Source organism: Coregonus clupeaformis, unplaced genomic scaffold (assembly GCF_020615455.1).
Source record: "Coregonus clupeaformis isolate EN_2021a unplaced genomic scaffold, ASM2061545v1 scaf0013, whole genome shotgun sequence".
NCBI lineage: Eukaryota > Metazoa > Chordata > Actinopteri > Salmoniformes > Salmonidae > Coregonus > Coregonus clupeaformis.
In genome coordinates, this window is record NW_025533468.1 from 826422 (window position 1) to 838717 (window position 12296).

At 45.7% G+C, this 12296-nt stretch overlaps 1 protein-coding gene across 2 annotated transcripts in view; it reads left to right on the top strand.

Annotated features, from left to right (window-relative positions):
- LOC121546272 (SLIT-ROBO Rho GTPase-activating protein 1) overlaps positions 1 to 12296 on the top strand; it is a 35282-nt gene that overhangs the window by 12595 nt on the left and 10391 nt on the right. For both annotated transcript variants that reach the window (XM_041857444.2, XM_041857443.2), the window contains exons 6-14: positions 475 to 651; positions 845 to 973; positions 1131 to 1352; positions 1495 to 1596; positions 5417 to 5614; positions 8539 to 8623; positions 8932 to 8959; positions 9095 to 9128; positions 9217 to 9277. In XM_041857444.2, coding sequence (XP_041713378.2) covers positions 475 to 651; positions 845 to 973; positions 1131 to 1352; positions 1495 to 1596; positions 5417 to 5614; positions 8539 to 8623; positions 8932 to 8959; positions 9095 to 9128; positions 9217 to 9277 — 1036 coding nt within the window. The remainder of the gene's footprint in view (positions 1 to 474; positions 652 to 844; positions 974 to 1130; positions 1353 to 1494; positions 1597 to 5416; positions 5615 to 8538; positions 8624 to 8931; positions 8960 to 9094; positions 9129 to 9216; positions 9278 to 12296) is intronic.

Here is a 12296-nt window from a genome sequence, read left to right on the forward strand (position 1 = left end):
TCACTTTTTCTGTGCTTTACCAATACTTGTAATTTCAGCAAAATGCTCCAAAGGAAAGTTGCTGATTGGAGTGTTTAGTTAAGTGAAGGCTTGGCAGCCTTAAAAGCTTCTGGTGTAAATAAATAAACACATGAGCTAGCAAGAACTTAGAGAGGGGACAGGTCTGTTCCTACCCTCACAGGGGGAAGGGAGGTTTAGGGTGGGTGCAACTCTGCCAATTGTGGGCAACATTTATCAGGTGCATTTCTATAGGTGATTGTGGTATCAGCAGTAAGGTCATGTTCAGTAGGCACGAAACAGGAGAAAACACTTTCAAATGATTGAGGTACTACCTGAACTTGTCCAATGAGGAGCATTCTTTCTGCTCTCCATGTCAAAACATTTCCGTCCATTAGTGCCTTCTGAACACGACCCAGACGATTTGCCTGGGCAGAGTTGTTGACAGATGGATGCATTGTGGGCTGTGGTTGCTAGGTGATGAAGACATACCACATGTACCATGGGGAGACGCTGAACGCGGAGACCAAGCTGAGGGATGCCGAGCGTCAGGTGGGGCCTGGAGGGGGGGTGGAGCCGTTATTCGGCATGCGTATAGAGGAACGTCACCAGAGACGCAACGCCGCCCGCAAGATGGAGAAGATGAGGGAGAAGGTACGGAGACCCCTGAGGGACAGACCTCAGACATGCACCCTCTCCTTTCCTGCATTAATTTAGATTTTTTAAGAGTCTCTAAAAAGTCTCTAACTTTTCCTTTCTCCCCACCTTCCTTCTCTCTCGCTCTCTCTGCTCTCACTCTCCTCCCTCTGGTCTCTCTCTCTCTCTCTCTCTGTCGCTCTCTCTCCAGAGGAAGGCTAAGTACTCTGAGAACAAGCTGAAGTCTCTGAAGGCCAGGAACGAGTACCTGCTGACGATGGAGGCCACCAACTCCTCCGTGTTCAAATACTACATCCACGACCTGCCCGATATCATAGACGTGAGTACACACACACACACACACACACACACACACTAACACAAACAAGCCTATTCAGTAGATTTCACTATTACCTAAGAAGTGTTGGCAAAAAGTGTTAGAAGCTGTGTGTCTTTCTTTCTCTAACACATTACCATCTCATCTCTCTCTCCCTCAGTGTTGTGACCTGGGGTACCACTCCAGTCTGAGTCGTGCGTTGAAGACCTACCTGTCTGCAGAGCTGAGTCTGGAGGCCTCCAGGCGGACAGGGTTGGAGGTACTGGAGGGGGCCGTGGAAGGCCTGGATCCTGCCCGAGACAGACAGCGCCTGCTGGGCCTCTACCCCACCGCCTTCTGCCCCCCACCATGCTTCAGCTTCCAGCCCCACATGGGGGACCCGGTGAGTGCGCAAAAGTGCAAAAACACACAAGCACGCATGCACACACACACACACTCTCACAGACAGATGTACACATACAGTACACACACACACACCGGGTAGGCGCCCGGTCATGCTGTGTGTTGTTCCTGTTTCCTGTCAGGTGACCCAGATAGCCGCCCAGCCACAGGTGCAGGCAGAGCTCACATCTAGGCTGCAGCAGCTCCAGTCACGCCTCTCCACCCTGAAGATAGAGAACGAGGAGGTGAGACACACATTTATCACACAGTCATATGTACTTCAGTTTCCCAGTGTGCTTTGCTGTAGAGGTGAGACCAGACATACACTGCTCAAAAAAATAAAGGGAACACTTAAACAACACATCCTAGATCTGAATGAATGAAATAATCTTATTAAATACTTTTTTCTTTACATACAGTGGGGAAAAAAAGTATTTAGTCAGCCACCAATTGTGCAAGTTCTCCCACTTAAAAAGATGAGAGAGGCCTGTAATTTTCATCATAGATACACGTCAACTATGACAGACAAATTGAGAAAAAAAAATCCAGAAAATAACATTGTAGGATTTTTTATGAATTTATTTGCAAATTATTGTGGAAAATAAGTATTTGGTCACCTACAAACAAGCAAGATTTCTGGCTCTCACAGACCTGTAACTTCTTCTTTAAGAGGCTCCTCTGTCCTCCACTCGTTACCTGTATTAAGGGCACCTGTTTGAACTTGTTATCAGTATAAAAGACACCTGTCCACAACCTCAAACAGTCACACTCCAAACTCCACTATGGCCAAGACCAAAGAGCTGTCAAAGGACACCAGAAACAAAATTGTAGACCTGCACCAGGCTGGGAAGACTGAATCTGCAATAGGTAAGCAGCTTGGTTTGAAGAAATCAACTGTGGGAGCAATTATTAGGAAATGGAAGACATACAAGACCACTGATAATCTCCCTCGATCTGGGGCTCCACGCAAGATCTCACCCCGTGGGGTCAAAATGATCACAAGAACGGTGAACAAAAATCCTAGAACCACACGGGGGACCTAGTGAATGACCTGCAGAGAGCTGGGACCAAAGTAACAAAGCCTACCATCAGTAACACACTACGCCGCCAGGGACTCAAATCCTGCAGTGCCAGACGTGTCCCCCTGCTTAAGCCAGTACATGTCCAGGCCCGTCTGAAGTTTGCTAGAGTGCATTTGGATGATCCAGAAGAGGATTGGGAGAATGTCATATGGTCAGATGAAACCAAAATAGAACTTTTTGGTAAAATCTCAACTCGTCGTGTTTGGAGGACAAAGAATGCTGAGTTGCATCCAAAGAACACCATACCTACTGTGAAGCATGGGGGTGGAAGCATCATGCTTTGGGGCTGTTTTTCTGCAAAGGGACCAGGACGACTGATCCGTGTAAAGGAAAGAATGAATGGGCCATGTATCGTGAGATTTTGAGTGAAAACCTCCTTCCATCAGCAAGGGCATTGAAGATGAAACGTGGCTGGGTCTTTCAGCATGACAATGATCCCAAACACACCGCCCGGGCAGCGAAGGAGTGGCTTCGTAAGAAGCATTTCAAGGTCCTGGAGTGGCCTAGCCAGTCTCCAGATCTCAACCCCATAGAAAATCTTTGGAGGGGAGTTGAAAGTCTGTGTTGCCCAGCGACAGCCCCAAAACATCACTGCTCTAGAGGAGATCTGCATGGAGGAATGGGCCAAAATACCAGCAACAGTGTGTGAAAACCTTGTGAAGACTTAGAGAAAACGTTTGACCTGTGTCATTGCCAACAAATGGTATATAACAAAGTATTGAGAAACTTTTGTTATTGAACAAATACTTATTTTCCACCATAATTTGCAAATAAATTCATTAAAAATCCTACAATGTTATTTTCTGGATTTTTTTTCCTCATTTTGTCTGTCATAGTTGACGTGTACCTATGATGAAAATTACAGGCCTCTCTCATCTTTTTAAGTGGGAGAACTTGCACAATTGGTGGCTGACTAAATACTTTTTTGCCCCACTGTAGTTGAATGTGCTGACAACAAAATCACACAAAAATTATCAATGGAAATCAAATTTATCAACCCATGGAGGTCTGGATTTGGAGTCACCCTCAAAATTAAAGTGGAAAATTACACTACAGGCTGATCCAACTTTGATGTAATGTCCTTAAAACAAGTCAAAATGAGGCTCAGTAGTGTGTGTGGCCTCCACGTGCCTGTATGACCTCCCTACAACGCCTGGGCATGCTCCTGATGAGGTGGCGGATGGTCTCCTGAGGGATCTCCTCCCAGACCTGGACTAAAGCATCCGCCAACTCCTGGACAGTCTGTGGTGCAACGTGGCGTTGGTGGATGGAGCGAGACATGATGTCCCAGAGGTGCTCAATTGGATTCAGGTCTGGGGAACGAGCGGGCCAGTCCATAGCATCAATGCCTTCCTCTTGCAGGAACTGCTGACACACTCCAGCCACATGAGGTCTAGCATTGTCTTGCATTAGGAGGAACCCAGGGCCAACCGCACCAGCATATGGTCTCACAAGGGGTCTGAGGATCTCATCTCGGTACCTAATGGCAGTCAGGCTACCTCTGGCGAGCACATGGAGGGCTGTGCGGCCCCCCAAAGAAATGCCACCCCACACCATGACTGACCCACCGCCAAACCGGTCATGCTGGAGGATGTTGCAGGCAGCAGAACATTCTCCACGGCGTCTCCAGACTCTGTCACGTCTGTCACGTGCTCAGTGTGAACCTGCTTTCATCTGTGAAGAGCACAGGGCGCCAGTGGCGAATTTGCCAATCTTGGTGTTCTCTGGCAAATGCCAAACGTCCTGCACGGTGTTGGGCTGTAAGCAGAACCCCCACCTGTGGACGTCGGGCCCTCATACCACCCTCATGGAGTCTGTTTCTGACCGTTTGCGCAGACACATGCACATTTGTGGCCTGCTGGAGGTCATTTTGCAGGGCTCTGGCAGTGCTCCTCCTGCTCCTCCTTGCACAAAGGCGGAGGTAGCGGTCCTGCTGCTGGGTTGTTGCCCTCCTACGGCCTCCTCAACGTCTCCTGATGTACTGGCCTGTCTCCTGGTAGCGCCTCCATGCTCTGGACACTACGCTGACAGACACAGCAAACCTTCTTGCCACAGCTCGCATTGATGTGCCATCCTGGGTGAGCTGCACTACCTGAGCCACTTGTGTGGGTTGTAGACTCCGTCTCATGCTACCACTAGAGTGAAAGCACCGCCAGCATTCAAAAGTGACCAAAACATCAGCCAGGAAGCATAGGAACTGAGAAGTGGTCTGTGGTCACCACCTGCAGAACCACTTCTTTTTTGGGGGTGTCTTGCTAATTGCCTATAATTTCCACCTGTTGTCTATTCCATTTGCACAACAGCATGTGACATTTTTTGTCAATCAGTGTTGCTTCCTAAGTGGACAGGTTGATTTCACAGAAGTGTGATTGACTTGGAGTTACATTGTGTTGTTTAAGTGTTCCCTTTATTTTTTTGAGCAGTGTATATAGTTTCCCAGTGTGCTTTGCTGTAGAGGTGAGACCAGACATATACAGTTTCCCAGTGTGCTGTGTTGTAGTTTGGTTGACTCTCAGACTACATGCTGTGGGAAGAAGGAGAGGGAGGTTGGGTTGGAGTGATTTTGTAACAGATAAATTGGTTGGGTTGGAGTGATTTTGTAACTACAAATAAACCGTTTTCGTGCCCTGAAGCTATAGCTGTTTCTGGGTATGTATAGTGTGTTTTTGGAGTGTGTATTACTGTTGAGCAGATTGTATATGGATTGCTCTGGAATGGGAGGGCAGCTGTTATCGCACCCTGAAGGGCACAGAAGTGCTGATGGAGACTGGAGTATTGAGCTGCATCTGCACGTCTCAGCACACACACACACACATCGTAATTACCATATACAAATAAACACACACCACCTGCACCATACAGATTTAATATGCGCATACACACTCGCTCAAACCTCATATCTACAAATACATGAACACACACATACACTACACATAATCTGTGAGTGATTACTTTGGTCTAACTCTACTTCCCCTACCCCCAGGTGAAGAAGACATGGGGGGCCACTCTCACCACCCTTCAGGACATGACAGTGCTGGATGACTATGACGTTTCCCAGAGTTTCACCCACAGCCCCTCTTCAGAGTCAGTCAAGTCGAGCGTGTCGGACGGCTACCTAAACAAACCCAGCCTCGCCAAGCGCCGTGCCAACCAACAGGAGACTGAGCTCTTCTACTTTACAGTGAGACACACACACACTCAGGGCCGGCCCTGGACGTTCTGCCGCTCTAGGCAAGACAAAAAACTGGCGTCCCCCTGCTAAACTATGTACAGCAGGGGTCTGCAATAGGTTCAGCCTTGGGCCTCTTTTTTTCTCAGCTAGAAATCGGAGGAACAGAACATAATAGCAGCCCAATCCATGTGCCTATGCTACAAATAAAAACTAAAAACATCTGGTTAGTAGGCTATATAATCAGTACAATGTCAATAACAGCCTAATATTTTCAATCTGATTACACTGATAAAATCACCAATGTCTCTATTAAATTCGTTTTTTATATTTCTGTGTGCGTTGATTGGGGAAAAACATCTTGCAATCAAAAGGAAATGGGCTGAAAAAGTCTCAAAAGAAAGGTGGAGAATTAAATAGACGTTTCAGGAAAGAATGGGCAGAGAAATAGGCATTCTTACCATATTTCTCCAATGTCAAACCAGTGTCTTGTTTGCAACAGCTGTTTGCAAATAATAAAATCATAGACATCCTTATGAATATAAGCATGGCACTTTCAAAAGTTACCTTTCCATCCAGACAGACGCTCTACCGAAGCAGAAAAATGTAAGCTTCAACTACTGGCTACTCCTCCATTGCATAACCCAACAACAGAAGTGCTTCCCTAAAAGCTGCCTGGGTTTAAACAAACGTCTTCTATTTTCAGAAAGTGAAAACCTCAATTAATAGGGACAGAATAGCAAAGTCAATTTGTTTGTCTCCTTGAATATTATAGGCTGCAGCTCAGCTTCAGAATGTCATAGAGAGGAATCAATATATCCCCATATGCATCGGAGTCACGTCTTTCGCATGAATTTTAAAGCTTGTTTCTACCATAAGGCTTCACAGAGTTAAGCATTGTTATAGAACGCTTTATATAATCTGGATACTTTTTATGTATTTATTTCCAAATATAAAGCTAACAATAGATATCCTTTTTGCCCTTTTCTTTAACAAAGGGTGTGGGATACCCTCACTCAATTAGAGCCCAAACACCCAAACACACCAAGCCCTTCCCAAACACGAGGTATTTAAGGAGTGCATGCGACTGTATTGGAGGATTTGGCTATACCGACATCTATGGATAGCATAATAGTGTTTGTCAAACAGTTAGGCCTACCATGTTTTTTAATAGGAAGAAATAGGCTCCAATTCTATATGCAATTCTATGATTAGGCCCATAAAAATTTTTTGGTGCGCGCGTGCACATATAGGAGGTCCATTACCGGGCAAAAATGAATTTTACTTTAACCCCTGCATCGGAGAGTTACAATGTTGCAATCACTATGCAGCCAGCTGCCTATAGTAGGAAACAGAGTTTCTTACTAATAATATGACACCTGTTATCACACATGGCACGAACCCACAATTGTTACAATAGAAATAACACTTTTATTTAACATATTTAACATATTATTTAATATTCCTGTAGAACTGTAAAAAGAGTGAGATAATTTGAGTTTTGGAAACAAGTGCTTTCATAAAGGCGGGACTCGTTTCGTTGGAGCAGTGTAAAATAAGCTTTCTGTCAATGACCCAGCCTTAACGAATTTTGTTTATTTACATATCAAATTTGATTGTCAAACATCAGTTTCAGCATTTCTTCATTTCGTGGCCCGCCTAGTGGCCTCTTTCCTCTGCTGTGGTGCTGCATTGCAGTCAGCGATGTTCTCTCGGTAGCTGTCAATGGTCCTGAAATCAAATAATCAGAGAGCGAGATTAGGATGTAGTCTATTTAAGTCTAATAATTACGGAGTAAACAGGCGATAGATAATTGAGTAATCTTACAAATTACTCTGTGATAGAATTAGTTTATGATCAAGGCTTACCTTTTCAAAGACAAGTTGACTCGCCTGGCCTTCCTGGCAGCAAAAGCATACACTGCTTCTTGGAGGTTGATTTTGTAACGCACAGGTTTCATAGCCCCCATCCGGCTCTGAGGGATTTCACTGTGAGTCCATCTTTTACATTCTCTTTCAGCAAGTCCCAGCGATGTGTAGATCCGGATAAAAATTTATAAATCTCTTGGATGGTGTTAAAAACTCAGCCGCCTCCAAGCAACAAGATGCTGCATCAGAGAGAACCAAGTTCAGCGAGTGTGCGCTGCATGGCCGAAAAAAGGCCCTTGGATTGATATCCTGCTGCAGCAGCAGCACAACTGTCATCCGGGACGTGGAGCGACGAATCTGAGTCCGGGTCCTAGATAGTAGGGTCCCTGCTGGCATTGTTTGGAGGTGTGGCTAGGCCTCGTGCGACCAAATGTTCTTGTCCACCCAGAAAGCTGTCATCATCGGTGGAAGTGGATGGCTCAGACTCCTCCGGTTCGCCCTCTTCGCTGCTAGAACCAGTGAACGGGGGTTCGTCCTTCTCGGCGAATGAACGGCCTGTCCTCGGAGGCATGTTGAATCTCTTTGGTTTAGAGATTGGGCCTCTTTTCTCGTTCGTTTAAAAAAAATATTCGCTTCCTGATAGTTTTTGTCTCTTAGACATGGTAGCAAATTTGGTTGCAAATCTTAACAGGCTAGGTTAGGCTACTGCCTTGATCACTAATCATCTTCCTCACACACAAACATTAAAAAACAATACAATAGTTTAATTGGCTGATTGATTTGTATTAATGTTTCACAATTGGATAATCCCGTAAAAACACACACATATCACCATAGCTACCAATGATAGTGGGAATGAACTTCGGGGAGAAGCGGGACTGGGGTGGGGGCGGGAACTGCAGCAACGGCTATGAGCTGGTGGCTGGGGCGACTGCCTAATCTTGCCTAATGGGAGGGCCGGCCCTGCACACACTCACAGACACACAGACATACACACAGGCTAGATGATATAGTTAGGTAGATGTACAGTTAATAAAAGCTGCATGTTCTTCTGTCTGTGGTCCACAGAAGTTCCGTGAGTATCTGGAGGGCAGTAATCTGATCTCCAAACTACAGGCCAAACACGACCTACTGAAGAAAGCCATGGCCGAGGGTAAGAGACCCCACATTCTATCTTGCTGTCTCATTCTTTCTTGCTGTCTACCCTCTCTCTCTTCGTTAGCCTGATCCACCATCTTGAATGCTGCGCTCTCGTTTTGTTTCACTTGAATCCGTGTAGTGGAACAGAATGTAAGCTTGCGATATCAGGATGGTCGAACAAGGCTTTCTTTTTGGAACTCTTATCTCTCTCACTGCCTCTCTTTTACGGCTTAGAAATATGCCTTATGTGCTAATGCCCTCCCCGTCTGCCAATAAAACGCCTGCCCTCTCTGTCTGCCTGTGTCTTTCATGTCTCTCCAGGGTATATAGCAGACACGCTGACTACCAGGTATAGCTCTTAAACTATAAACATTTTATTGACTGAAGCACTGTTTTAGCTGTTTCTTTCTTTTAGATTGTCTCACCTCTTGTCTTTGAGCTCTGCAAAACAAAACAAAACTTGTCTCTGCTTCTCTCCTTCTAGCCGTGGACGAAAGAACTCCCATAGCAAACACCAGGTAATGTTTCCACTCTTCCTCCCGCTGCTTGTGTCTGTGTGTGGTTGGCCTCTGCTGGTTGCTTAATTGCATGGGATGTGTTTTTTAGGACTCGACTAAAGCCATTCCTCTGCTGGTGGAGAGCTGTATCCGCTACATCAACCTCCATGGTGAGTCCGACTGTTTATTTTATTTTATTTCACCTTTATTTAACCAGGTAAGCCAGTTGAGAACAAGTTCTCATTTACAACTGCGACCTGGCAAAGATAAAGCAAAGCAGTGCGGGGAAAAAAAACAACAACACAGAGTTACACATGGAATAAACAAAACGTACAGTCAATAACACAATAGAAAATCTATATACAGTGTGTGCAAATGTAGTAAGTTATGGAGGGAAGGCAATAAATAGGCCATAGTGCAAAATAATTACAATTATAATTTAGTATTAACACTGGAGTGATAGATGTGCAGAATATGATGTGCAAATATAGATACTGGGGTGCAAATCAGCAAAATAAATAACAATGTAAATAACAATATGGGGATGAGGTAGTTGGGTGGGCTAATTACAGATGGCTGTGTACAGGTGCAGTGATCGGTAAGCTTCTCTGACAACTGATGCTTAAAGATAGTGAGGGAGAGAAGTGTCTCCAGCTTCAGAGATTTTTGCAGTTCGTTCCAGTCATTTGCAGCAGAGAACTGGAAGGAATGGCAACCAAAGGAGGTGTTGGCTTTGGGGATGACCAGTAAGATATACCTGCTGGAACGCATACTACGGGTGGGTGTTGCTATGGTGACCAATGAGCTAAGATAAGGCGGGGATTTGCCTAGAAGGGATTTATAGATGACCTGGAGCCAGTGGGTTTGGCGACGAATATGTAGTGAGGGCCAGCCAACGAGAGCGTACAGGTCACAATGGTGGGTAGTATATGGGGCTTCGGTGACAAAACGGATGGCACTGTGATACACTACATCCAATTTGCTGAGTAGAGTGTTGGAAGCTATTTTGTAAATGACATCGCCAAAGTCAAGGATCAGTAGGATAGTCAGTTTTACGAGGGCATGTTTAGCAGAGTGAAGGAGGCTTTGTTGCGAAATAGGAAGCCGATTCTAGATTTAACTTTGGATTGGAGATGCTTAATGTGAGTCTGGAAGGAGAGTTTACGGTATAACCAGACACCTAGGTATTTGTAGTTGTCCACATATTCTAAGTCAGACCCGCCGAGAATTAGTGATTCTAGTCGGGCAGGCGGGTGCAAGCAGCGTTCGATTGAAGAGCATGCATTTAGTTTTACTAGCGTTTAAGAGCAGTTGGAGGCCACGGAAGGAGTGTTGTATGGCATTGAAGCTCGTTTGGAGGTTTGTTAACACAGTGTCCAATGAAGGGCCAGATGTATACAAAATGGTGTCGTCTGCGTAGAGGTGGATCTGAGAGTCACCAGCAGCAAGAGCGACATCATTGATATACACAGAGAATAGAGTCGGCCCGAGAATTGAACCCTGTGGCACCCCCATAGAGACTGCCAGAGGTCCAGACAACAGGCCCTCCGATTTGACACATTGAACTCTATCTGAGAAGTAGTTGGTGAACCAGGCGAGGCAGTCATTTGAGAAACCAAGGCTATTTAGTCTGCCAATAAGAATGCGGTGATTGAGAGAGTCAAAAGCCTTGGCCAGGTCAATGAAGACGGCTGCACAGTACTGTCTTTTATCGATTGCGGTTATTAAATCGTTTAGGACCTTGAGCGTGGCTGAAGTGCACCCATGACCAGCTCGGAAACCAGATTGCATAGCGGAGAAGGTACGGTGGGATTCTAAATGGTCGGTGATCTGTTTGTTAACTTGGCTTTCAAATACTTTCGAAGGGCAGGATGGATATAGGTCTGTAACAGTTTGGATCTAGAGTGTCACCCCCTTTGAAGAGGGGGATGACCGCGGCAGCTTTCCATTCTCTGGGGATCTCAGACGATACGAAAGAGAGGTTGAACAGGCTGGTGATAGGGGTTGCGACAATTTCGGCGGCTAATTTTAGAAAGAAAGGGTCCAGATTGTCTAGGCCAGCTGATTTGATGGGGTCCAGATTTTGCAGCTCTTTCAGAACATCAGCTATCTGAATTTGGGTGAAGGACAAGCGGGGGGGCATGGGCAAGTTGCAGCGGAGGGTGCAGAGCTGGTGGCCGGTGTAGGGGTAGCCAAGTGGAAAGCATGGCCAGCCATAGCAAAATGCTTGTTGAAATTTTCGATTATCGTAGATTTATCGGTAGTGACAGTGTTTCCTAGCCTCAGTGCAGTTGGCAGTTGGAAGGAGGTGCTCTTATTCTCCATGGACTTTACAGTGTCCCAAAACTTTTTGGAGTTAGTGCTACAGGATGCAAATTTCTGTTTGAAAAAGTTAGCCTTTGCTTTCCTAACTGATTGTGTATATTGGTTCCTGACTTCCCTGAAAAGTTGCATATTGCGGGGACTGTTCGATGCCAATGCCGTACGCCACAATGTTTTTGTGCTGGTCAAGGGCAGTCAAGTCTGGGGTGAACCAGGGGCTATATCTGTTCTTAGTTGTGCATTTTTTGAATGGGGCGTGCTTATTTAAGATGGAGAGGAAAGCACTTTTAAAGAACAACCAAGCATCCGCTACTGACGGAATGAGGTCAATATCCATCCAGGATACCCGGGCCAGGTCAATTAGAAAGGCCTGCTCGCTGAAGTGTTTTAGGGAGCGTTTGACAGTGATGAGGGGTGGTCGTTTGATCGCGGACCCATTACGGACGCAGGCAATGAGGCAGTGATCGCTGAGATCCTGGTTGAAGACAGCAGAGGTGTATTTAGAGGGTAAATTAATCAGGATGATATCTATGAGGGTGCCCATGTTAACGGATTTAGGGTTGTACCTGGTAGGTTCCTTGATAATTTGTGTGAGATTGAGGGCATCTAGTTTAGATTGTAGGATGGCTGGGGTGTTAAGCATATCCCAGTTTAGGTCACCAAGCAATACAAACTCTGATGATAGATGGGGGGCAATCAATTCACATATGGTGTTCAGGGCACAGCTGGGGGCTGAGGGGGGTCTGTAGCAAGCGGCAACAGTGAGAGACTTATTTCTGGAAAGGTGGATTTTTAGAAGTAGAAGCTCAAACTGTTTGGACACAGACCTGGATAGTATGATAGACCTCTGCAGTAGATTGCAACTCC